The 26603-nt window shown below is 52.0% G+C and overlaps 1 protein-coding gene across 6 annotated transcripts in view; it reads right to left on the bottom strand.

Annotated features, from left to right (window-relative positions):
• LOC114606451 (phospholipid-transporting ATPase ID-like) overlaps nucleotides 1-26603 on the bottom strand; it is an 87409-nt gene that overhangs the window by 2765 nt on the left and 58041 nt on the right. For all 6 annotated transcript variants that reach the window (XM_028748728.2, XM_028748729.2, XM_028748725.2 and 3 more), the window contains 15 exons: nucleotides 25295-25503; nucleotides 23090-23133; nucleotides 22530-22695; nucleotides 20752-20940; nucleotides 19066-19181; nucleotides 18729-18893; nucleotides 16043-16154; nucleotides 14771-14876; nucleotides 13492-13636; nucleotides 10678-10861; nucleotides 9097-9320; nucleotides 6707-6790; nucleotides 4627-4872; nucleotides 1980-2118; nucleotides 570-700 (listed from right to left, as the gene is read on the bottom strand). In XM_028748728.2, the coding sequence (XP_028604561.1) occupies nucleotides 570-700; nucleotides 1980-2118; nucleotides 4627-4872; nucleotides 6707-6790; nucleotides 9097-9320; nucleotides 10678-10861; nucleotides 13492-13636; nucleotides 14771-14876; nucleotides 16043-16154; nucleotides 18729-18893; nucleotides 19066-19181; nucleotides 20752-20940; nucleotides 22530-22695; nucleotides 23090-23133; nucleotides 25295-25503 (2260 nt within the window). The remainder of the gene's footprint in view (nucleotides 1-569; nucleotides 701-1979; nucleotides 2119-4626; nucleotides 4873-6706; nucleotides 6791-9096; nucleotides 9321-10677; nucleotides 10862-13491; nucleotides 13637-14770; nucleotides 14877-16042; nucleotides 16155-18728; nucleotides 18894-19065; nucleotides 19182-20751; nucleotides 20941-22529; nucleotides 22696-23089; nucleotides 23134-25294; nucleotides 25504-26603) is intronic.

The raw sequence follows: 26603 nt of genomic DNA, 5'->3' as shown, positions 1-26603 counted from the left end.
ATCTTTAAGACCAACGTTTTACTATTTTTGTTTGTTATGCTGCTTCGAATGTATATTTTGTATTTCATCTGCTTCCATAATGTTTTATTTGGTGTTTTAACATTTAAACCGCTTTGAGACCACCCCCCCACACACAAATAAAACAATATAGAAATAAAATGAATAAAGTCAGCAGTGACAACTCCAGTTTGGGCATGCTCTCATCTGCACCCGGACTAGAGATTTCAGATTTCTTTCACAGTGGGGCGGTGGGGGCTTCAGCCGGCCACAGCCCATGGGGGGGGGTGCACAGTCCCTGAGCTGCAGCGCCTCCCCCCACTTCTTCCTAAAAATAGCCCTCTCCTCCTGCCCCAGTTCCTCTTAATCCATGTCCATAATCCGCACTCGCCTCTCAGCCGCAGATGGCCGGGGTCACTTGGCCCCTGGGATGGCAGGAAGCATCGCAGAAGCAGGCAGAGGCCGAGTGGGGGCAGCGCCTTGTGCCCTCCCTCGCCCCACCACTTAGAGGCAAGCAGCCCCCCCCCCCGAAGCACCTGTGGCCTCTCCTTGCGGGGAGGAGGGGGCCTTACCTGGTCGCTGATGGTGGGCTTGAGCTGCACCTTCAGGAAGCGGAAGCCGACGACGGGGAGGACGCAGAGGGTGACGCAGAGGAAGATGGACAGCCAGACGTTGGGCTGGTTCAGGGTGTTCCGAGCCGAGCCTGGCAGGGAGAAGAAGAAGCGGGCAGGCGATGCAGCCGCCTCAGACTGCTGCTGGGGCAGAGCGGGCAGAACAAGCAGGGCTGGAGGTCCTGGGGGGTCAGCGATTGGCAGAGAAACTGATTCCCAAGTTGAGGGTCGCTTTCAGGACATGGGACTCTACGTGGGGCTGCCCTTGAGACTGACCCAGAAACTCCAGCGGGCGCAGAATGCCACGGCAAGACTCCTTACGGGGTCCTCGCTGCGGGATCACATTCACCCAGTGCTATGCCAACTGCACTGGCTCCCGGTGGAGTACAGGATCAGGTTAAAGTTCTATACGGCCTAGGACCCTCGTATCTACAGGATCGCCTCTCCTGGTATGTCCCATGTCTTCAAATAAAAACATCTTGGAGATCCCGGGCCACAGAGAGGTTAGGCTGGCCTCAACCAGAGCCAGGGCCTTTTCAGCTGTGGCCCCGATCTGGTGGAACTCTGTGTCACAAGAGACTAGGGACCTGCGGAATTTGGCATCTCTCCGCAGGGCCTGCAAGACAGAGCTGTTCCACCAGGCCTTTGGCTAGGGCACAGCCTGACCCCCTTCTGTAATCCTCACAAGAACTCTAGCCCAATGGTTGCCATGAATTTGATTTGAACTGATTTTATAATGAATTGATTTTAGAGTGCTGTGTTATTTTTATTGTTGTTAGCCGCTCTGAGCCCGGCTTCAGCTGGGGAAGGGCGGGATATAAATAAATTATTATTATTATTATTATTATTATTATTATTATTATTATTATTATTATTATGATGCAGGGGCCAGGGGGAACGAGGAGCCTCCAGGGTCCTGTTGCTCCAGAGGCCCTTCCTGCCTGTGATTCCTGCACAGCAAGGGGTTGAGCTGGATGACCCCTGGGGGTCTCTTTCGGCTCTACAGTTCCATTATTTTGTGATTCCACTCCTGCCTTTCCGCCCCTTCACCTCTGAAGGACACCGTTGCCCAAGGAGCATCATCATAGCACCAAAGAACTGCAGAGTTAGAAATGGGTCCCGAGGGTCATCTAGTCCATCCCCGTGCAATGCAGGTGCCCGCCACCCTTTGCCCCCCATTGCAGCCCTTGGCATCCTGTTCCCCCAGCTGCCTTTCCTCAGGGCTCCTTTGCATGCCAAAGGACCGTTCTGTGGAGCTGACGCCCGGATTCAACGGGGGCTGGCTCCCCCCTGCCCTCGTCCCTGGAAGAAGGTGGCTCCAATGCCCATGAGCCAGAAAGGGGGCTGCCTGCCGGCCCCCCTGATACCCACCGACGAAGGGGAAGGAGCCGGTGAAGATGAGGTAGGTGCCGTCGCTGTACATGGTGAAGGTGATGGCAAAGTACATGGCCAGGCTGCCCCAGATGAAGAGCTGGTTGACGGCCGTCCAGTAGGCAGTGTCCAGGCCCATCTGCGAGAGAGACGCCAGGGAGAGCGTGAGAGGAGGAGGACAGCAGGAGAACCCGTGATCAGGCCAGGGGCCCCTCCAGACGCCGGTTCTCTCAGGAGCCAAAGATATGCCCCACAGGGGAGACTGGCAAGCGGACCTCTCCTTTTCTGCATTCAGAAGCACCGCTGCCTAGCAGGGCCATCCTGGCTAGGAGCCCTCAAAAGCCCTCTCCTCCTCTGTCAATTTCTCCAATCCTCTTTTAAAGCCGTCACAACACCCAGTGGCAGGGAGTTCCAAAGTTTAACTACAGTATGTGCCGTGTGAAGAAGTCCTTTCTTTTCTCTGGCCTGGATCTTCTTCCCACATTCAGCTTCCCTGGATGCCCAGATAGTTCTAGAGAGAGGGAGGGAGAATAACTCCGCCCCTTCCCTCCACGGCAGGCATCATTTTGTAAACCTCTATGGTGCCCCCTCTTCCCTGCCTTTTCTCTTAACTGGAAAGTCCCCAGCGCTGCAGCTTTTCTTCCCAGGGAATTCACTGTACAGTCAAACCTTGGTTGTCGAACGTAATCCGTTCCGGGAGCCCATTCGGCTTCTGAAATGTTCAACTACCAAGGCACAGGTTCTAATCCCCTCTCCCTCTTTCCTTTTTCCTTTCTCCTTCTGTGATGGAACTCCTACTTGGGGACTTCCCTGGCTTTTTTCTGGCCCACGTAGGACCAGTCTGGGTAGTTGGCCTTGGTGAAGATTGGACGTTTTCATCCCCCAAAAGTTTTTGATTTGAGTTTCTACTGAAATGAGGCTGCATTTTAATGTTGTATTTTAATCTTGTTTTTAAGTTGTATTTTAATCAATTGTTTTTATACCTGGTGTTAGCCGCCCTGAGCCCGGTCTTGGCTGGGGAGGGCGGGGTATAAATAAAATTTATTATATTATTATTATTAATTGGCTGCAAAAGCCTCTTACATTCAAGAGGAAGGTGCGTCAGACATTCAGTTTCTGAAAAACGTTCAGAAACCGGAGCATTTGGTTGGGTTTTTGGCATTCGGGAGCCAAAACGTTCCAAAACGGAGGTGTTCGGGAGCCGAAGTTTGACTGTCTTCCCATTTCTCTCTCTCTCTTCTCCCCTCTGTTCTCAGGTCTTCATCCCACCCTCAACTCCCCAAGGAACTCCAGCCTCCCAGAAATAGGGGCAGCCACTGACCCTTGCTTCTCTCACTCCAGGCAAGGCCATTCATTTGCAAAATGCTTACCCCCCCTCCCATATCTCCTGCCAGCCCATGGACCACTTGGAAGTGGCTGAGGGTGTGAGCTCCTACCCCCCACATCAGACCAGAATAAATTCTGGCCCACTTTAAGCCTCTCTGAAATATACTAGGAGTCGAGAGTGGATTTCATGCTCTTTATTCCGCTCATAGTGGTGAGGAGGAATGGAAGTTCCCCCAGAATGTCTGCTTTATATACATTATTTACACAATGGGCCCCACGTGATTGGCTAATTCCGGGATTCACCTGTGTAGGAGTGCAAATATCCAGAGTGTGGGGTCAGGTGGGATTACTCTGAGGAATTATAAAATATGTATCACGCCATTGTGTCTGCTGTGAAAGCAGGACGTTGACTGGGTCAACAATTTATTCATTGACAATAATTTCTGATCAAATCCCACAACCCTCTGCATCTCTGGCCATTTCCTCTACTCTCCATTTCTCTTTGCTTGACAAGTCACGTACACAGCCCAGTTGCCAGTTGCTTCACCAGGCAGGCATCCTGGGCTGTGAAAAATAGTGGGCCACTTCTTTGATGTAGCTTTTCTGATATGTTAATCTCAGGATGTTGATCTTAGGGCCTGGAAATAGTTTCACAGGAAGGTGATAATGATCGCTGTCCTCCTGGCCATCCTCCTTATCATGTCTATTGCTTGTTTATGGGGTTGCTGGATGCACTCCTTTGTAGTTCTGTTTTATTTACCCCAGAAGTATGCATGCTAAATTAGCTTTTGTAGTGTAAGTTTGTCCCCACCTGGGGTTTGTTGAAATGTTTAGAGGAAATCTGATTGGTTCTTACGAACGGTGTAAAAAGTTCTTTTGTGAATAAAACGACCTGGGCCAGGGGGTGGAGGGACAGATTATTATACGCACCCCTCCCAGAGCCTTGCTGGTCAAGCCTCTGTGCGTATTCTTATTAATCAGAGTTCAATCCTTCCTTTACTTTGAGAATGCCTCAACCTGTAGGCCAATCAGGTTGTGGATTCACTTCCATCTGGAGCTGGATTGGGTGGCTCCTGTGGACCAATCAGACTGCTACATTGTTCTAGGACCAATCAGACGGCTGCATTCTGAATCCTATTGTTCTAGGACCAATCAGACGGCTGCCTTTTGGATCCTATTCAACTCAGTACATAACACTCCCCATCCCAATGTGTCATTTTGCTGCATCAGCTGAGGACGGGAAGTCCTGCATTCTCCCCATGGGTCTGGCAGAACCCCCAGGGCCCCACACAGGCCTTGCCCGTGGCAGGCGACCCCTTACCTGGACGGAGACCACAATGAGCAGGCAGGTCTGGGCCATGAGTGCGAAGGACTGGTAGTCGGCGATGGCCTTCCCGTCGCTCCTCAGGGAGTCAAAGAGGGTCCCATAGGGGATGAAGAAGAGGACCAGGGAGCTGTAGACGCTGTAGAGGACGCACTTGACAAACTCCTTCTTGTTGAAGTAGAGGTTCTGCTGGCCGGGCATGTAGAGCTGCGGGAATTGCAGGCTCCACCGGTCATCCACGTCCTGGGGGCGGAAAATGGAGAGGGGGGCGTTTTGAGATGGCCGGCAAGGCAGCTGTTCACCCCTCCTCACCCACCTGCAAGATCCGCCCTCAACACCCACCACTTCTGCAAAGCCTTTAGCTCAAACTGGCAGAGCTCACTCACCCTCAAACCAAATGTAAGTTGAAGCCACGCAGGGCCGGCCCACCTATGAGGCAACTGCTTCAGGTGGCAGGACCCACAGGAGAAGCAGATTCGGACGCAGATCTTTATCCCCACCCCCTCCTTGCTCCGGATATAGATCTTCTCTCAGCCCTTCTTCCCTGGCAGGAAGGGGGAACCTTTTTGTGGTTTGCCTCAGGTGGCAAAGTGTCTTGGGCCGGCCTGACAAACCATAATAATATGCAACCCTGCAATGCTTTGGGGGCTATCGTGACACAGACCCACTTCTTTTCCCTTTCCCTCCATCTGTACAAGGCTGTGATGGGCTGTTTTGTACGTGGATTAGAGATGGCCACCTAGATCGCCTCCTGCCCCATAGAAGAGCCCCGTTCCAGATGCAACATCAGCATCTCTGACCCACCAGTTATTCCCAGCTGACAGTCTGCTCCCCTGCTCTTTCACTTAGGAAGGTTCTTCTGAGTTTCTGGTTTTATATATAAGATTTTATTAAAGCTTCTCATAATACAGTACTACAAAAAAAGACTACAGTGGACCCTCTGTATACGAACTTAATTCATTCCGGGGGTCCGTTCGCACTTCTGTGCATGCATGTGGTGCGATTGAGCGCTTCTGAGCTTGCATGCACAGCAAAACCCAGAAGTATACACTTCCGGGTTTGCCGTGGCCATAACCCAAAGATTCCATATCCAGAGGGATACGCACCATATTTTTCGCTCTATAAGACGCACTTTTCCCCTCCTAAAAAGTAAGGGGAAATGTGTGTGCGTCTTATGGAGTGAATGCAGGCCCCATGGCTTCAGCAAAAGCAATACGAAGCCTCCGGAGCGCTCCTGCTGTGCTCTGGAGGCTTCACGTTGCTTTCGCTGAAGCCAGGAGAGGTGCTGCGCAGCTTTCCCTCTCTGCGCAGCGCCCCTTCAGCCAAGCGGGAGAAGAAGTGGAAGGGGCTCCGCTTCTCCTGCCGCTTCGCTGAAGGGGCGCTGCGCAGAGAGGGAGAGAATATTTCTTTTCTTGTTCTCCCCCTCTAAAACTAGGTGCGTCTTATGGTCTTGTGCGTCCTATAGAGCAAAAAATACAGTAAGCAGAAGTACAACTGTAATCCAAACAAAAACAGAAAGAGCAAGAAGAAGAATGCAAGGTGGATCTTAAGCCTTGTATCACACAGAAATGAGAGGACCCTCTTGGCTCTCACCTGGGAGCTTCTCTTGCTGCCCCCACTGTCCCACCTCAGGAGATCTTCCCTTCCCTGCCTCTCACTGAGGGTCCTTCCCCTGCCATCCTTCACCAGGAAGGCTCAGCCAAAATCGCTTCCACCTGCTGGTCTTAGCCTGGACCTCTAGGCTTCCAACCCTGGATACTCCCCATTTGGAAAATGCTTTCCTCCCCTCCAAGCCCAGCCCTGCGACAGGGAGGAACCCAACACACACTCCTGGGCTGAGCATGCTGGTGCCCACCTGCGCATGCCTGTCTACATGTGCTGTGTGTGGGCTAAATACAGGGTGAGAGCCCAGCAAGAGCCTGTGTGTTGGAGGGGCAGCCAGACCCCAGGGCAGCCCCCAGGCTGAGAGAGGCAAGTCACCCCGATGGCAGGGCCAGAAACAGAGCCCCCTGCTCCCAGTTGTGGGGCAAACTCCTGATCGAACGAAGAGGGCAGGAAGCAAATCAAGGAGCCGTACCTGGTCAAAGAGGCTCATTCCCAGGACAGGTAAGGAGGTGTACACCATGTTGTAAAGAGTGATGAACCATTCGTCATACACCGTCTGCAGAGACCAAGAGAGGGAGGAAATGAGAAAAGCCCTACGAAGAGCAGCAGCAGAGGCGCAGTCCCAGACGTAAGGGCCCAAGGGTGCGCCGGGTGGTCTCTGGTGCAAGCAGGTGGGTGTCCCAAGGGAGGGCTAGCAAGAGAGGAGAACAAGGCCCAGGCAGCTGCTGGGAAGCCAAGGGTGTCAATCTGTGGTCGAAAGACAGGGCAGAAATAAGGAGCCCACAGAGCATGATCTAAGGCGAGTATCTCAGTGGGGAGGTAAAGGGACCCCTGACCATGAGGTCCAGTCGTGCCCGACTCTGGGGTTGCGGCGCTCATCTCGCTTCATTGGCCGAGGGAGCCGGCGTACAGCTTCCGGGTCATGTGGCCAGCAGGACTAAGCCACTTCTGGCGAACCAGAGCAGTGCACGGAAACACCGTTTACCTTCCTGCCGGAGCGGTACCTATTTATCTACTTGCACTTTGACGTGCTTTCGAACTGTTAGGTTGGCAGGAGCTGGGACCAAGCAAAGGGAGCTCACCCCATTGCGGGGATTCGAACCGCCGACCTTCTGACCAGCAAGCCCAAGGCTCTGAGGTGTAACCCACAAGGTGTAAACCGCATCCCTTTCAGTGGGGAGAACCAGGTGCAAATCTCCGCTCAGCAGTGAATTGGAGGAGGGGGTCTGGAAATGGACTCCTCTGTCAGCCAGGACAGAGGTGAAAATATTGTTGTGCATTTTTGGGGGGTGGGGGGGGGGGTGGCAGTGGCAGTGTGCACCAAATCAGTGAGAAATCAGCCTTAGCCCTGGAGTTGCGTCTTGAGGTGCCTCGTGCAACTACAGAGTCTGGTTTGGGACTGCTTTGGCAAGCTTGCTCTCAGACTTTCTACCCCCACAAATAGAGGAGCCCCAAAAAAGGGAGGTCCTCAGGGCATCAAGCAGACGGAGCCCCTCAACTCACAACAATATTAAGGATCATAGAACTGTAGAGCTGGAAGGGATCCCAAAGGCCATCTGGCCTGACCCCCTGCTGTGAAGGAATCGCAGCTAAAGCAAGGTGCTGCAAGGTGGCAGGAGACCTTTGGAAAGGGCAGGGAGGGAGCCCTCGTGTCACTGAGCCCCAGGACTGCAGAAGCCCCCCCTCTTGCGCCCCACCTGCTCCCCGTGAACAAAGCTCTGTGCAAAGTCCCAGGGGGGCTCTGGAGCCCTTGGCACCTGCAAAGGATGGTTGGGAGCACCCTGCATGGCAGGGGGTTGGAACAGATGACCCTTGATGTCACTTCCAGCTCCACAGTGATATGACAAAATTTGGGAGGTCCCAGGTCACAAGGTGGTTAGATTGGTCTCAACCAGGGCCAGGGCCTTTTCAAAACTGGCCCCGACTTGGTGGAATGCTCTGTCCCAAGAGACTAGGGCCCTGTGGGACTTGACATCTTTACGCAGGGCCTGCAAAACAGAGCTGTTCCGCCTGGCCTTTGGCTTGGACTCAGTCTGACCCTTATGTTTCCCTCCCCTTATGGTCTTAATTTATCGGCTACTTTTAAAATGAGGCTGCATTTTAAATTGCATTTTAACCTGTATTTTAAATTGGTTTCCCCCCTCCCCCCTATTACGTTTTTACTGTGCTTTTATTGCTGTTAGCCACCCTAAGCCCGGCTCTGGCTGGGGAGGGCGGGGTATAAATAAAATTATTATTATTATTATTATTATTATTATTATTATTATTATTATTATTATTATTGGCAGGAAGCTTCCCCCGCCCTTCCTGAACTGTCCCCTCCTGCAAAAGGTCCCTCCCTGGCAACAAGGGAAATGCAAAAATGAACAAGGGAGTGAAAATCTCAGAGAAGATGGAGAGAACAAAAGGCAGAGGGAAGACCAGCTGGCCAGACCTGGAAGGAGCCAGTTCGAACATGCAAGGAGGGCAGCAGTCGGAAAGAGGGACAGGGAGGGTGGGGCCCAGCACCCCCAGAGCCCAACGAAGCATTGCCCGGCTCCAGAAGATCCCAAGGGGTGCTCTGTGCAGGCTCAGAGTCTGTATCTGGGGCTGAACAGACCCAGCAAAGCCTGGCAGTCGAGCACAAACTGCTTGGAGGTGTGTTTTTTTTAATTGCAATCAAGCAATATATAAATTTTATAAAAAAAATTTTTTAAAAAGACAAAAATTAACTGAGTAGCTCCGCTCTCAGGAGAGGTACTGGGGTTCTCAGTTCTTGCTCAGTCAGAGGAAACGTTGGCAATTCCCGGCAATTCTAAGGGGCGGTCAGCAGAGAGCAGCAGAGGCCTGCCAGAACGACCACCGCGTGCCGCCAGGACTCACCTGTGCGGAGAATCCGGAGAAGAAGCCGTACCAGAAGTGGACCAGCGTGAAGGCGAAGTTCTTGTAGAAGAAGTAGGCCAGGAACTTGCACATGCGGATGTAGGACCAGCGTCCGTGGACCAGCAGCAGCCGCTGCAGGTAGCGGAACTGCGCAAAGGAGAAGTCGCTGGACAGCACGGCCTGCATCCCCTCCTGGCCGCTGATGCCAACGCCAATGTGGGCGGCTGGAAGAGAAGGAGAGGGAGCCCGGAAGCAGCCGTGTCAGGCCGGGGGGGGGGGGGGTCCAGCGCCCTGCTGCCCATGGGGCCAAGCAGGCATCTCCCTGGAAAGGGGCCCACAAATAGCAGCAGCAGCCTCTGCCCTTGTGCTTCCAGCAGCTGGCACTCAGGGGCATCCAAGAGGGCAAAAACTGCCCCCCCCCGCCTGTGCCCACCTCTCTTACGCAGGTTCCCCCCAACATCTGCTTTCTTACAAGCAAAGTGGGGGAGGGGAGGGTCAACTCTTGACTCGTTTAGTTTCTACACCGCTTTAAATTTTTAAGGAAAAATCCTCAAGGCGCTTTACGACCTACATTCAGACATCAAACAGCACATTTCAAAACAAAACATTACAGAAGAAAATCAGCTGCACCATAGACATTCAAAGCGAGGATGTCGTTAGCAGGGAACTGAAATTGTGTCCTAAAGATTTCAAAACAAAGCCTTACAAAGGAAGGTCGAGAACACACATTTGAAAGAGCATAATTAGCAAGAGAATAAGACATTATCGTATTAAACATGGATTGAGAGAGTAAGGAGAGATTCTCTTCCCTTCCAAGGAGGGCTCTTCGCCTCCTTCTCCACCTTTGCAGAACCGGAGAAGAGCCTCCTGGATCAGGCCCGTGGGGGCCCATCTGGTCCAGCCTCCTGCTCTCAGAGTGGCCAAGCAGATTCCTCGAATGGGAAACACGCAAGCAGGATCCGAGCCCAAGAGCCCCCCCCCCCTGGGGTTTCCAGGATCATTGCTGCCTCCAACCAGGAAGGCAGACCATCGCCCTCCTGGCTAGGAGCCATCGCTATTCCTCTCCTCCATGGATATCTCTAATCCTCTTTTAAATCTCCAGGATCAGGGCCAGAGAGAGCGCACAGCCCCAACCCCACTGGCCACCCCCTTCCTCATCCAATAGAGCCCCCCCCCCAGCAGATTCCTCTTCTAGCGACAGTCCCATGTGGGGCTCAGTGTCCCTGGGAAGTTGCTGTGGGGCACCCCTCTCTTGGGGCTGGGGGGCTGGGTGTCCTTCCCACCCCACCCTTGTTTTGCACCTGGGGTCCTTTTAATCCAGGCAGCTCTGTTGAAGAACCCCATTATTTCCCCCACTGCTCAGAAACCGCAGCATCTCGCTTGACAGCCAATTAGGCACATTTAAGTAATGAGAGCATTGGATGCGCCCGAAGGCTGACGGGCTGATTTGTGCAGCGCAATGAGCCGATGAAGTCCTGAAGCCGCTTCTCCCTGGGACTCTGAGGCTGGATCCTGCCTTCAGTGGCCCAGGTGCCCCCCCTCTCCCCCCTTAGCCTTCTGATGGGCTTGCAGGGCCCTCACCCTTGATCATGCTGACGTCGTTGGCCCCGTCCCCGATGGCCAGTGTGACGGCGTTCTTGTACTTCTTCACCAGCTCCACCACCTGCGCCTTCTGCAGAGGCGTCACCCGGCAGCAGATCACCACCTTGCAGAGGCAGGCTGTGCGCACCAGCTCCAGCTCCAGCTCCCCTTCCTGGGCATAGGCCTGCGGGGGGGGGGGGGGGAGAGACACACACAGAGGGGGGGGACAGGAACAGGAGAAGGCAATACATAAGTAGCAGTCAAGTACAACATTCCTTGTTTTCCTAGAGTGGACATGCAGGGGAATGTTTGGTCCAGCAACTTCCTGTTTCCTCCTGGCTGGGCCATACTTCCTTTGCATGTGACTAGAGGTGGGCATGACCTAACCTGTCCAGGTAACAAAAGGACAAGGCATGCTGCACCCTCTCTCTCTCTGACTTCCTCCGTCATTGGAGCAGCTTTTTAGCTAGAGATGCCCTTTTGTCTTTCAGCTGACAGAGGACACTGGGACTATCTCCATATGGGATAGACCCACATGTATATACAGTGGTACCTCGGGTTACAGACGCTTCAGGTTACAGACTCCACTAACCCAGAAATAGTACCTCGGGTTAAGAACTTTGCTTCTGGATGAGAACAGAAATCGTGCGGCAGCAGCATTAGCTTAAGTGCTGCTTCAGGTTAAGAACAGTTTCAGGTTAAGAACAGACCTCCAGAACGAATTAAGTTCTTAACCCGAGGTACCACTGCATCTGTAACTAAGTCTGCCTTCAGGGATCCCACTGTGAACTGATGTGAGTAAACTTCAGTGCATCACACATTGGGAGGGTATGGATGCAGTAATCTGAGCATCAGTGCTTGCCCTCACCTGTCCCTTGCCCTCCACCAAACACCCATCAAGTGAAAAAAAGAGAGATATTTACATTTCCCTGTTTCCCAGCCAAGTTAATCACACCCTTTGGTCTTCATCTGGGTTTGTAATTGTTTCTGAAATGGCTACCTGTCTGGCACCCAGGTCAGGGGCGGAGGAAGGGGTGTGTGGTTCACCCTGGGTGTCACACTGAGGGGGATTACAAAATGCCAGGTGGCACTCACCGCGGGGCCTGCAGCACGCCCAAGCCACTCTCCTGGGAGAGACGCAGTGGAGAGACACAGTGACTTGAGCACCTGCAGGCTCCGCGCTGCCCAAACGGTCCACCCGCTGCCTCCCCCCCCCCAGCTGTAGGGCAGCTGAGTAGGAGGGGGAAGGCAGACTCCGGAGGCCCCACAGTACGCCCCACCCCTGGGCGCTGTTGGTTATTTTGCAGATTAGCTGGTATTAGCTGGGCTGCAGAAGGCGTGCTGGGGAGACCACACATTCAAGAAACGCAAAATAATAATAATAATAATAATAATAATAATAATAATAATAATAATAAATCTTTAACTTTTGCTAGGTTTTGATAACAAAAACTCCTTTTACACTAAATTACAATATATCAACGGGGACGCGGGGGACGCTGTGGGTAAAACCACAGACCCTAGGACTTGCTGATCGCAAGGTCGGCGGTTCGAATCCCCGCGGCGGGGTGCGCTCCCGTCGTTCGGTCCCAGCGCCTGCCAACCTAGCAGTTCGAAAGCACCCCCGGGTGCAAGTAGATAAATAGGTACCGCTTTATAGCGGGAAGGTAAACGGCATTCCGTGTGCTGTGCTGGCTCGCCAGAGCAGTGATGTCACGCTGGCCACGTGACCCAGAAGTGTCTCCGGACAGCGCTGGCTCCCGGCCTCTTGAGCGAGATGAGCGCGCAACCCTAGAGTCGGACACGACTGGCCCGTACGGGCAGGGGTACCTTTACCTTTACAATATAATTGTATAGGTACCTTTACCTATACAATATGACCCATCCACCAGGGTACCGAGAGAGCTAGGTGCTGCTCTTTATATACTATAATGTAAAGGTAAAGGGACCCCTGACCATTAGGTTCAGTTGTGGCCGACTCTGGGGCTGCAGCGCTCATCTCGCTTTACTGGCTGAGGGAGCCGGCGTACAGCTTCCGGGTCATGTGGCCAGCATTCCTTCCCGCCAGAGCGGTACCTATTCATCTACTTGCACTTTGACGTGCTTTCGAACTGCTAGGTTGGCAGGAGCAGGGACCGAGCAACGGGAGCTCACCCCGTCGTGGGGATTCGAACCGCCGACCTTCTGATCAGCAAGTCCTAGGGTCTGTGGTTTAACCCACAGCGCCACCCACGTCCCTTTATATACTATACCCAACAGCTTAATTACCACAACTTAACAGCACCTGCTATACTGCTTCACAGCTGTAAAACTAGGTCATGTTATCTGCTCTGGCCTTTAAAGAAATAGACATCTTGCGGAACAATAATGATCCGTAAAATTTAAAGAGACCATTCAACAGGTGCGCCACCCCAGGCGCCCAAGCGGCTTCCTCCGCCGCTGACGCAGGTGTCAGGATGCCAGAGATTATCACTCAAGCAGAGGGATGACTGCCCTCACTCATGTCCCAAGCTCCCCCCTTGGTAGCCATTTCCTTCCAGAACAACATTGGAATGGCATGAATCCAATACTGGAATGATTTTATATGAATTTCTGAAGTTTCCCCAGTGAGCCAGTACATAGATACATTTATCAGTGAATTGTTGCATTTGGTAATGTACAGGAATAACTGTGATTTGTGGGGACATTTGCAGAAGTGATTGTGTTGATTTTGGTAGTGGGTGTGTGTGTGTGTGTACGATGTCCGCTGGAGGGGCCAACCCTCCTTTCAACCCTTACATAGATTCCTGCAACAGCTCCTTGCCCCCTCCTTACCAGGCTGTGCCCATTAATGACCAGGCCGTATTCCCCGTTGGGCTGTTCCTCCGGCAAGACCTTGCAGTTGCCAGACTTCTTGACCTGGACGTCCATCTCATCGTCATCCATGGCGGCCTCCTGCGTCATCGTCTTCCTCGCTTTCCTAAGAGAAGACCCACAATAACAAGCACTGCGGAAGCCAGCGGGGAGTTTCCCCCAAACAGTAATAAATTTAATAAATGAAAGAAGGGAATAATAACAAAAACGTTAGCAATATGCAAACAGGAAGCAAAGCCAGACTCCCACCCCCTAACTAGTAGACAAGCAGACCATCTCTGCTCCTCCCTGGGAGTAGCGCCCCCAGCAGGACCTGAGCTTAGCATCGCTCTGCCCACCTGTGGCTGCCAACACCTGGCAGTCAGGGGCATGCTGGGGGGAGAGAGGGGCCCTCTTGCCTAGTAGCCCCTGGCAGCCTTGCCTCAGCCTTCGATCTGGAGGGCATGTGGGATGTGATACATGAGAAGGAGTTAAGTACAACATTCCTTGTTTTCCTAGAGTGGACATGCAGGGGGATGTTTGGTCCTGTCAGCAGAAAACTTCCTGTTTCCTCTTGGCTGGGACATATTTCCTTTGCATGTGACTAGAGGTGGGCGTGACCATACCTGTACAGGTAACAAAAGGACAGGGCACGAAGGACTCTCTCTCTCTTTGACTTCCTCCGTTGCTGGAGCAGCTTTTTAGCTAGCTAGCTATCCCCTTATGGGATAGATCTACATGCATATACTTTGTAACTAAGTCTGCCTTCAGGGATCCAACTGTGAACTAAATGTGAGTAAACTTCTTATACATATTTTACACAAGATTGTGGCGTGCTTATTCTTTTAAGAGAGATATAAGGGGACTTACCAGGAACATACAATTCAATACAGTGGTACCTCGGGTTACAGACGCTTCAGGTTACAGACTCTGCTAACCCAGAAATATACCTCGGGTTAAGAACTTTGCTTCAGGATGAGAACAGAAATCGTGCGGCAGCAGCAGGAGGCCCCATTAGCTAAAGTGGTGCTTCAGATTAAGAACAGTTTCAGGTTAAGAACAGACCTCTGGAACGAATTAAGTACTTAACCCGAGGTACCACTGTACTGAATTGTATGATAGTGAGAAGCTTACATGTGCCTGCAACCAGCTACCTGCTGTGCGTTTAAAAGGGGAATGTGAAACTCTGCTAAGTAAAGAAACTTGCTAGCGCAAGTTAGGAAGGATATTAATAAACAATATAGGTGGAGAAGGCCTTTACCTGAGTTCATGGCGCACTTCCTCAAAGGTGTCCCCCTGGATGAAGAAGATGTCCTTCATGTCGTCGTAGAGCATGTTGCAGGAGTAGCCGATGTTCACGGCCGTCTCTGGAGAAGGATCACAGAATGGAGAGTGGGAAGGGGGTCCCCTAGTCCAGGCCCCTGCAAGGCAGGAATCTCTGGCGGGGGCCCACCCAACCTCTGCTTCAGCAGCTCCAAGAAAGGAGGAGATGCACCCCAGAACGCGACCAGCGTTAGGGCCAGGAGGGATCCATCCCTGGCCCTTGGGGGACGGACTCTCCCTCGCTCATTCTCCCCTTTCGTGGCAACGCATCTGCTTGAGATGAACTCAGATCAGCTGGGTCAGCTGACCTGAGGGTCCCCTCCATCCCGGACGGCCAGGCGGAAGGCAAGAGCCCCTCCTGCGCCCCCCCCATTGGCCCAGGGATTCCTGAGGCTTCTTGCTCACTCTCCTCACCTCAGCTTGGAGACGGCCTTGATGGACTTCCTTTGGAAAACCCACCAAAACACCGGAGATGCTTCAAACACGCATTTGAAGTTCACAACTTCCCCCAAAGAAGCCTGGGAACTGTAGTTTGCAAGGGTGCTGTGAACTGTGGCTCTGGGAGGGGAGAACTACATTTCCCAGGATTCTCTGGGGGAGCTGATGGGCGTTAAATGTGTGTTGGCAATGCTTCAAATGGATTCTTTGCAGTTCATCTCATTTTTCTTGCCTGCGCTTCAAACCACGTCTATCCCCCCTGCACTCGCTTTAAAGGGCTTTGACTTTTCAGTGCTCTTTGTCTCTTTCTCTTTTGCTCCTGTTGTCTTTGCTCTCCTCTCTCGCTACTCTGCTTCTCTCAGATCTCTTATGATCCTGATTTTCTCAGCGCATTTTCCTTGGCGCTCGCTGAGATTCCTAGGATTTGCCCCCCCCCCCAGCCCACCTCTCTTTCCCAGCTCCTCCCATTTGCTGAGACAACTCCAGGACGACTTAGGGCTGGTGGGAGCAAGGGGGCCAGCCTCACCCCTTTGGAGATTCACCCACCAGGCGTTTCTCACCCAGGGGCAGATCAAGGGAGTTCTGCCCCACTGCGAAGGGAGCAGAGGAGGCCCACAGTCACCCCCAGGAACTGAGAAAGCGCAGCGCTGTTCTTCCCGCCCTGTGATGTCACAAAGGATTCTGGGATGCACCTTAGAAGGGGGCAGAATCAATCGCCAGCTGTTTTTGGGGGGGCCTGAAAGCAATGTGTCATCTCCCCCCCCGGCAGTACCTTGCTTGTCCCCAGTGAGCACCCAGATTTTAATCTGCGCTTTCCCCAAGGTCTCAATTGTCTGTGGGACGCCGTCTTGCAGCTTGTCCTCGATGGCCGTGGCACCAAGTAACTGCGGAGAGAGGGGAGGGAGGTCACAAAGGGGTGCTCTGAAAGGGGTGACCAACGGACACCCAATGAAGTTGAGGGCCCACCCAGACTGTCACTTCTCCTGCTGTTTTCCTCCAGGAAAACCCGCCCTATAGCGGGTTGAATTGGAGCAAATGACTGCTGCATTTTCTGTGGATTGATGTTTGTTCCGATCAACGCTAGAGAGCGGGTTTTCTGGGGAAAGTGGCGAGGCAAACAAAAAACCACTCAGATTCCTGCTTTCTAAGGACATGGAAGGACAGGTGAGCCCTTAGGTTGAAAGATTCAGGATGGATGGAAGAAAAATCCTTCGTCACGCAGTGCAGAGTTAAACTGTGGCTCAGATCCGGTTTGTAGTGTTATAGGAATTCTAAGGTCCTATATATATAAAAAATAAGTGTTCATAAATGTACAAGGCAAACATGTACATAAGTACACAAACCACATGTCTAAAATAGTACAGGAGAGCAATCCTGAAGCCATTTTGACTCTCCCAGTGACCTCAAATATTTATCTGCAGTAAGGGAGGAAAATGGGGAAAGCCTTCTCATTGTGTTTTCGCTTACAGATCCTGTCTTAAGGGCATATTTGTGTATGAATAGTATTTACCACCTCGAAGGAATGGCCAGGCTACCAGAAAAGGCAATTGATAAGGCCTTATCAGGTAACCTGGCAGACAGGAGATAAACAACGCACTCAGATTTCTGTTGTAGACTGCCCTTTCTGTGATGTGGGTATGATGTTTCGGGGGTGGTCTTGGACTCCAGGGCGGGCAATTTAAAATGTCTATATAAGGGCGGGCACACCTTGGTTCTGGGTCCTCCTCCCTCCTGCGTGTGAAGGGGGCACTCTGTTGCAACAGATCAATAAAGATCAGGCTTACGAGCTGCTTTGCTTCTCAATATTCTCTGGTTGGCCTCTGTTATTTTTCTCCTACCAATAGAAAACCCACATAAGGGCTCTATACGGGCTCTTGGATACCCCATAAGGGGAAGAGGAGCAGTTTTTTCTTATAACGGTAGGTTTCCACAGGCAACTGCTCAGCCACGATGAGAGGATGATGCTGAACTGGACGAGCCATTGGCCTGATCCAGGGGGCGCCACTTATGTTCTTATGACCTCCCAGAAGACAATCTGGCCCAGCAGAGCCCTGGCTGGCTCCATTCTGCCGGCCTGTGGGACTCCAGGGAAGCAGCCCAGATGAAGGCGGCTCAGGAAGAGGCTTGCAAAATGCGCTCGCACGTAGACTCTTAAAAGGCAGGAGCAGGAAGGAGCCACGCATCATTGTGCGTCCAGCCCCAGGACTCAAGAAAGAGCTTTTTAATGAGTGGGAAATCAGAAAAGGGAAAGAGATGCAAACACTGAGAGGGAGGAGAAGGACGTCTCTCCACTGGGGCAGCGAGAAGAATCAGGCAGCGTCAGAAAGGCAAAGCCAGGAAGGCGCCAAAGGCAGGGGGCTCTCCTTTCCTGTAACTCGAACCCACTGGTTTGGGTCTTTCCCTCCGGAGCAGGAGAAAGCCAGCCTGCTTGTTATAATAATAAATAATAATAAATTTTATTTATACCCCGCCCTCCCCGGCCATAGCCAGTAAAATTACAGTAAAAACATAATAGGGGGAAAAACCCAATTAAAATACAGGTTAAAATGCAATTTAAAATGCAGCCTCATTTTAAAAGTAGCCCATAGATCAAAACCATAAGGGGAAGGAAACATAATGGTTAGACTGAGTCCAAGCCAAAGGCCAGGCAGAACAGCTCTGTCTTGCAGGCCCTGCGGAAAGATGTCAAGTCCCGCAGGGCCCTGGTCTCTTGAGACAGAACGTTCCACCAGATTGGGGCCAGTGCTGAGAAGGCCCTAGCTGAGACCAATCTAACCTCCTTGAGGCTCGGGAACTCCAAAGTGTTGCTATTTGTGGACCTTAAGGTCTTCTACGGGGCATACCAGGAGAGGCGGTCCCGCAGGTATGAGGGTCCTAGGCCGCATAGGGCTTTAAAGGTCAAAACCAGCACCTTAAACCTGACCCTGTACTCCACCGGGAGCCAGTGCAGTTGGTAAAGCACTGGATGAATGTGATCCTGCAGCAAGGACCCCATGAGGAGCCTCACTGCAGCATTCTGCACCCGCTTCTGGGTCAGCTTCAAGGGCAGCCCTGCGTAGAGCAAGTTACAATAATCAAGTCTGGAGGTGACCGTCGCATGGATCACAGTGGCCAGATCAGGGAGAGAAAGGTAAGGGACCAACCGCTTAATACAGCAGAGATGGAAAAATGTTATGTTATGGTTCATTGCCATTCTTCTTTTTATGAATGGGCTGACTGTTTAGAAATACTCAGACAAATTAAAATAAACAAGTAACAACAGCATTCCAAGCCGCTTAAGTTGCACAGCTGAATCACAGAATTGTAGTGCTGGAAGGGACTTCAGGGGTCATCTAGTCCAACCCCCTGCAAGGCAGCAATCTCAGCTAACCCTCACCCTGGCTGACCAATCCCTATTTGCTCCCGTTCGGTGTCTGAGCCTTGAGCGCCCGGCTTCCCTCCTGGGCACCCCCACCTACTATCAGGTCTTTCTCGATTTCTTCGTACAACTCAGACAGCTTCTCCTCTCGGTCCTGCAGGGCTGTGCTGGCTTCGTGGTGACGCTTCTGCCAGTTGGCAAAGGACTTCCTCTCCAGGTCCTTGTAGGCCACGACCAGCGTCCGGAGACCCTCCCCTGCAAACTCCTGGAAGGATGCAAGCGGGCACAGGAGGGGTCAGGGGAAAGGAGCGCCACAGAGACTCCCCTTCTCAAAGCACCCTCTCACAAAACCCCCAGGGGCTGGGCTGGGGTGGAGAGGACGCCGCAAGGGCACCGCTCTGGGGAGGCTCTGCATGCAAACTCTGCTGCCAGCTTACTTCCAAGTACTCGGTAGTCTCCTCCTTAAGAGGTACACAGGAAGGGTGCAGGAGTTCGTACAGGATCGTGTCCGCCCCCTTGCAGTACAGGGTCACCCTGCCGTCGGGGCGCCGCACTAAAAGAAGGGAAGAAGGGCAGAAAATGAGAGGGTGCCCAGAATTGCTGCCCACCCTGGACAGACACACGGCACGCGGGCAGAGAGTCAGAGATGGCGGGGGGGGGGGGTCCCCTGTTATGTACTGAGTTGAATAGGATCCAAAATGCAGCAGTCTGATTGGTCCTAGAACAACAGGATTCAGAATGCAGCAGTCTGATTGGTCCTAGAACCACAGGATCCAGAATGCAGCAGTCTGACTGGTCCTGAAACAACAGGATCCAGAATGCAGCAGTCTGATTGGTCCTAGAACAATAGGATTCAGAATGCAGCAGTCTGATTGGTCCTAGAACAATAGGATCCAGAATGCAGCAGTCTGATTGGTCCTAGAACAATAGGATTCAGAACGCAGCAGTCTGATTGGCCCTAGAACAATAGGATCCAGAATGCAGCAGTCTGATTGGCCCTAGAACAATAGGATCCAGAATGCAGCAGTCTGATTGGTCCTAGAACAATAGGATCCAGAATGCAGCAGTCTGATTGGTCCTAGAACAATAGGATCCAGAACGCAGCAGTCTGATTGGTCCTAGAACAATAGGATTCAGAACGCAGCAGTCTGATTGGTCCTAGAACAACAGGATTCAGAATGCAGCAGTCTGATTGGTCCTAGAACAACAGGATCCAGAATGCAGCAGTCTGATTGGTCCTAGAACAATAGGATTCAGAACGCAGCAGTCTGATTGGTCCTAGAACAATAGGATCCAGAATGCAGCAGTCTGATTGGTCCTAGAACAAGAGGATCCAGAATGCAGAAGTCTGATTGGTCCTAGAACAATAGGATTCAGAATGCAGCAGTCTGATTGGTCCTAGAACAATAGGATTCAGAATGCAGAAGTCTGATTGATCCACAGGAGCCACCCAATCCAGCACCAGGTGGAAGTGAATCCGCAACCTGATTGGCCTACAGGAGAATCCCAGAATTAGCCAGTCACGTGGGGCCCATTGTGTCAATAATCTATATAAAGCAGATATTCTGGGGGAACTTCCATTCCTCCTCAACACTATGAGCTGAATAAAGAGCATGAAATCCACTCTCAACTTCATCCCCCTTCCTTCCAAGATCTTCCTGGATGGAAGGGCTAGAGTGGCTCAGCGGCAGAACATCTGCTTGGCATGCAGAAGGGGAGGAGGCCTGCCTGAGGTCCTGGATGACTGCTGTCCATCACTGCAGACCACACTGAGTGAGATGTGCCAATGGGCAGAAGTTTCCTAACTGTAGGGCATGGCCTCTCTCTCTCTTCTGGGGTTTTCTTACGCAGTCCCTCAAAGGGTGTCAGAACTGGAGCTCTTGCAAGAGTCCAGCCACCTAGAAATTCCTTTTTTCATAGTGAGCAGGTAGTGGAAATCGCTTTGCACCAATTCAGTCAAACTCACGTCGAAAACGTCTGCCCAGCTGGTTGACGCTGGTGGAAACAACTCAGCCACTCCCCCAGGACACAAAGAGGAGACCGGGCATGTGCAGAGTATTTCCCTGAGAACCAATCCCAGGCGAGGCACGGGGTTTGGGGGAGGGGAGGAAGGGGGCACACACCAATGACAGACATCCGCTTGCGCACATTGTTGAAATCCAAGATGGCAAGGAGCTTGTAGACAATGGTCTTCCCCATTTCCACCACGGTGATGGTCTCTGGGGTCCGGGCACGGAAGACGAAGCCAAAGTTCCGGGCGGCCGTCACCAGGGCCCCCTCGTCCGGAGACTGCGCCTGGTAGACCAGCTCACCTGCCAGGGAGGGCAAGGGGGGGGGGGAGAGAGGCAGCGTCACTTGCAAGGGGGAGGCAGAAAAGTCCCGAGCGCAGCAACCGATTCTTGAGAGAACAGGCGGCCAAGAAGAGACGCCCTTAAAGTTCCTAAAATGATGCCTGGCCTGGACAAAGGGGGGCAGGGAGAGGTTTCCTGCCTCTCTCACAACCAGGGCCGGATTGGGGTTTGATGAGGCCCTCAGCTCCTGAAGGGAATGGGGCCCTTTAGATGTCCAGCTGTCCTTTGTCAACAACAAATTGTCGCTGTTTTTTGTGTTGAGTATGTGCCAGACAGCAATTTGTGGACCTCATAGGTATCTAAAGTCATTTGCACATAACAAAATATGTATTTTATCAACGTAATTGTTGAACTGAAGTACAATTAAGAAGTATATTCATAGTGAAATAGAATTAAGAAGTATATTAATAGTCAAATAATTATTAAGCTCTAACTTAAAATTATTTTTTTCAAAAAAAACTTAATAATGCAAACACATTGGTATTTGGCAATAACAAAAGTTCCTTTAGAAACACAATTTACAAAGACTCAGCCCTTTGCACATGTTGCCCTGCAACCAGTCCATGCAGAATGGAGGCACCTTATATATAGAAAGGAGCAAAGCAGGGATATTTGAGGGAGCAGGCTAGCAGGCGGGGCCCAGGACTTACATCATTGGGGCCTACACAACACAAAACACTGTTGCTGTATGTAGGTTTTATTTCATTTGTTTTTTTTATATGTTGGAAATGTACATCCAGGTTTTTTTCCTTTACATTTTTTTGGGGCCCCCAAGAGAGTGGGGCCCTAAGCTATAGCTTGTTTGGCTTATACGTCAATCTGGCACTGCTCATAACACTGGAACTCCTGGGCAGCCAGCGATGCTGAATGTTGGGAAGATTCAGGACCAATAAAAGGAAGATCTTCCTCATGCAGCACCCAGGGCTGATCCACACCTCCGTTTGCCTCCCTGCTTTCCTGTGGGGAAGCCTCATCTTTGGTGCTGAATCGGAACAAACAGCCATCAGCAGGCTGCCATTTGTTCCAATTTAGCACTAAAGAGCAGGTTCTCCAGGGCAAAGGCAAAACCCATGCTTAGAAGGCACAGGACGAGCAGAAGTGTGAGTGAGCTCATAGCTAACCCGTGGAACTCCCTCCCACCGCAGGCAGGGATGGCCACCAACTTGGATGGCTTTAGAAGAGGGTTAGACAAATTCATGTTGGAGGAGAAGAGAACGGGTGGCTACCATGTTTTCTGCCTCCTCCTTCTGAATCGCTGCTCTTGGGCTCGGATCCTGTTTGCGGGTTTCTGCTTGGCCCCTGTGAGAACAGGGCGCAGCGTCTGACCCATAAGGGCTCTTTTTATGTTCTCATGAGACCCTCAGAGTCCAACCCGCAAGAGCCCCCCAGCACAGCACCCCCAGGCGAGGTCCCTTCCTCTCCCCACAGGCCACACTGCTGCTCTGAGCCAGAGGTGCTGTCTCCCCACAGAACTGCAGAATGGGACCCCGAGAATCATCTAGTCCAACCCCCTGCAAGGCAGGAGGCACAGCTCCACCCCTCCCCCTCACCTGGCTTCTTCTCTTCTGGCATCACCGTGTGGCAGAGAGAAAGGAGGCGGAAAAACTTGTGGGTGATGACATCTCCCGCCTTCACTTCCTCCACCAGGCTTTGGTCGTAGAAGGAGAACTTGGGGTCAGCGAGGGGGTTGTAGGAGAAGTCAACTTTTGGGGTACTCTGAAAGAGGGGGGGGGCGAGAGAAAGGTTGCCACCATGAGAACTTCTCTGGGCTCATCTGCCTTCCTTCCTTCTGGCTGGAGAAAGACCACAAAAGACCACGCAGAGGCTCCTCGTCCTTCCCAGGCAGCTGGCTGCTCTGGGGACCAACCTGCCAAACTCCAGGGCGATGGCAGCCTTGACCCAGAAGGTCCAGAACTTCCCCCGAGAGAGGAAAGGAAGAAGGAAATTTCCAGGAGGGAAGCTCAAGGCGCAAGGGGGGAAGTCGAAATTCCTTTTGTCCACTTCAGCCGCCACACTGGGACACGTCCTGGGAAGTGCCGGGCAGGGCTGGAACCACAACAATGCCCACTGGCCCCGCCTGCCACCCTTTGACCCCCTCGCAGCCCCTTACCTCCGTAATCTCCACCCGTTGTCCGTCCAAGTCAAAGACATCCCCTGTGGGCGAGAAGCACAGAGCCCAGCTGAGATGACAACAAATGCACACCTGGCTGTGAATTCCGGACCTGGGCCAGTTTGTGCCAGCGGGACGACAGGGGCACCCGGGCACCTTTGGGACCCTGGCCAATGATCTACAACTGCCCATCGGGAAGCAGGCAAGACAGCAGGCTGGCATTGAAAAACAGGTGAAGGTGTGGGGCTCCAGAAGGTCTGAATGGTTCCTGTATTGGCACTTTATTTATTTATTGAATTTATTTATTTATTGAATTTATATACCGCCCTATACCCGGAGGTCTCAGGGCAGTTCACAGAAAAGATCACAACATAAATGATCAGAATAAAAACAACAACCCAATAACACCCACCCACACCGAAAAGAGCCACATTTTAAAAGGGTAAAAAAGGTAAAGGGACCCCTGATCGTTAGGTCCAGTCGTGGACGACTCTGGGGTTGTGGCGCTCATCTCGCTTTATTGGCCGAAGGAGCCGGCGTACAGCTTCCAGGTCATGTGGCCAGCAGGACTGAGCCGCTTCTGGCGAACCAGAGCAGCGCACGGAAACGCCATTTACCTTCCCGCCGGAGCGGTACCTATTTATCTACTTGCACTGTGACGTGCTTTTGAACTGCTAGGTTGGCAGGAGCAGGGACCGAGCAACGGGAGCTCACCCCATCGCGGGGATTCGAACCGCCGACCTTCTGATCGGCAAGTCCTAGGCTCTGTGGTTTAACCCACAGCGCCACTTGTGTACCCATTTAAAAGGGTACAGGATGTCAAACAGATCAACAAAGGCCTTGTTAAAAAGGAACATTTTCGCCTGTTGCCTAAAGGTGTATAATGAAGGCGCCAGTTGAACTTCCCTAGGGAGAGCATTCTACAGATGGGGAGCCACTGCAGAGAAGGCCCCGTTCTCGTGTTACCACCCTCCTTATCTCTCGCGGAGGAGGCACATAAAGGAGGGGCTCAGAAGATGATCTCAGGGTCCAGGTAGGTTCATATGAGAAGAGGCGGTCCTTGAGGTATTGCGGTCCTGAGCTGTTTAAGGCTTTATAGGTGAAAAACAGCACTTTGAATTGGGCCCAGAAACTAATTGGTAGCCAGTGCAGTTGGACCAGGATTGGGATAATATGCTCAAACTATTTTTCTCCAGTGAGCAACCTGGCCGCTGAATTCTACACCAGCTGAAGTATCCGGACCGTCTTTCCTTCCCCCAAGCCATCCATGCTGACTGGGACTAATGGATGAACAAAATCTAAGGGGGGGGGGGGAACAGCAGGCTGGCAAAGGGTCCATATTCCAAAGGAGTAGAAAAGACTTTTAATGTATGCGACAACAGCCGCAGGGATGCTATTAGCCCAGAGATGGAAAGAAGACAAAGTCCCTAGCAGAGAAGAATGGCAAACTAAGCTATTAGACTCTGCCGAAATGGCAAAACTGCCCAGAAAGCTCAGGAATCAAGAAGACCAAAGCTTTAATAAAGGATGGGGGGAAATTTACAATATATCTGGGAGACAGCTGTAAGCAGATGAAAACATTAGCAGGATTGCAGTAACACAGATAAAGGTAAAGGTAAAGGTACCCCTGCCCGTACAGGCCAGTCTTGACAGACTCTGGGGTTGTGCGCTCATCTCACTCTATAGGCCGGGGGCCAGCGCTGTCCGGAGACACTTCCGGGTCACGTGGCCAGCGTGACGAAGCTGCTCTGGCGAGCCAGAGCCGCACATGGAAACGCCGTTTACCTTCCCGCTAGTAAGCGGTCCCTATTTATCTACTTGCACCCGGGAGTGCTTTCGAACTGCTAGGTTGGCAGGCGCTGGGACCGAGCAACGGGAGCGCACCCCGCCGCGGGGATTTGAACTGCCGACCATTCGATCGGCAAGTCCTAGGCGCTGAGGTTTAACCCACAGCGCCACCCGTGTCCTGCGGATACTATGGATAACACAGATACTATGGACAAAATGGAGTGCTATAAAATATGGATTCTGGAACAATTGAAAAAGTTGACAATTGGAGCCATGGAGGGGAAGGTGCAGAGATTGGGAGAACTCCCTAAATACGGATATGTATTTTGTATTGTTGTAATCTTATAATTGTAAGATCAAATAAAAATTATTTCCAAAAGATGAACGGATGCAGCAGCCCCAGGAGAGCGGCCCTACCATAGATCTTCCCGTTGATGCAGCACTTGTTGAAGACCATGATGTTCTGGGTGAGGGTCCCCGTCTTGTCGGAGAAGATGTACTTGATCTGCCCCAGCTCCTCGTTGAGGGTGGTGGTCCGGGCCTGGGCAGGGGTGTCATTGAGGGGGTAGTACATCTTGCGGTCCCACTCAATGTAGAAGCTGTTGCCCAGACGGATGATCTCTACGCTGAATGAGAGGAAGGAGGGGAGACCAAGGAATGGGCTGGAGACCTGGCAGGAAAAGCTTCCTGGCGCTTGGGGTCCCTTTGCAAGCTGCAAGAGGCCATCGCAGAAGCCACTTTGGGGGGGGGGGGGAATCAGCAGGTGACCTGTGTGCAGAGGCAGCGTGGCGTAGTGGTTAGAACGCCATGCTAGGATTTGGGAGGCCAGCTTTCCAGGCACCACGTGAGCATGCAGCTCCCTGGACAACCTTGGGCCAGTCGCCGTCTCTCAGCCTCCCTTGCAGGGTTAATGCGAGGACCAAAGAGAGGAGAGAGAACTCTGCACACCCCCTTGAGCAACTTGGAGGAAGGAGGGTGGGACAGAAATGTAGTCCATAAACTGCAGCACAAGCGCATGCTGGGAAGCCGGAACCGGCTGTGCGCAGTGCAGCTGCTCCCTTGAGGAACAGGGACCTCGACTCCATCTCCCTCACCCACTGACCTTCCCCTGACACAGAAGTCACAAGCATCCTCCCCGGACCTCATGAAGTACAGTGGTACCTTGGTTCTCAAACGCCTTGGTACTCAAACAACTTGGAACCCAAACCCGGCAAACCCGGAAGTAAGTGTTCCGTTTTGCAAACCTTATTCGGAAACCGAATGTGCTCCGTTTTGAGTGTTACGCTGAGGTCTGTCTCTTCTTGCTATTTATTTTGCGTTTTTGTTTTTGCGGCTCTTTTTTGTTTGTTTTTGTGACTGTGTGGAACCCAGTTCAGCTACTGATTGATGGATTGTGTTACTGCAGCACATGGTTTATTGATTTCGTTTTATGGATCAATGGCCTCATTAGATAGTAAAATTCATGTTAAATTGCTGTTGTTTTTAAAGGTCTGGAATGGATTCATCCATTTTGCATTACTTTCTATGGGAAATTGCGCCTTGATTTTGGAATGCTTTGGTTTTGGAATGGACTTCCGGGACGGATTAAGTTTGAGAACCAAGGTACCTCTGTAAGCGCGATGCCACGTCCACTGTGAAGAAGGAAGCGGCTGAGTCGGAGCCTGGGCATAGCGCCATCGTTGCGGAATCAAAGGAGAGTCACAGAGTACCCTCAAAAAGCTCACCA

This window comes from Podarcis muralis, chromosome 11 (genome assembly GCF_964188315.1).
Source record: "Podarcis muralis chromosome 11, rPodMur119.hap1.1, whole genome shotgun sequence".
NCBI classification, from domain to species: Eukaryota; Metazoa; Chordata; class Lepidosauria; order Squamata; family Lacertidae; genus Podarcis; species Podarcis muralis.
This window is presented reverse-complemented; position numbering and strand designations above follow the sequence as displayed.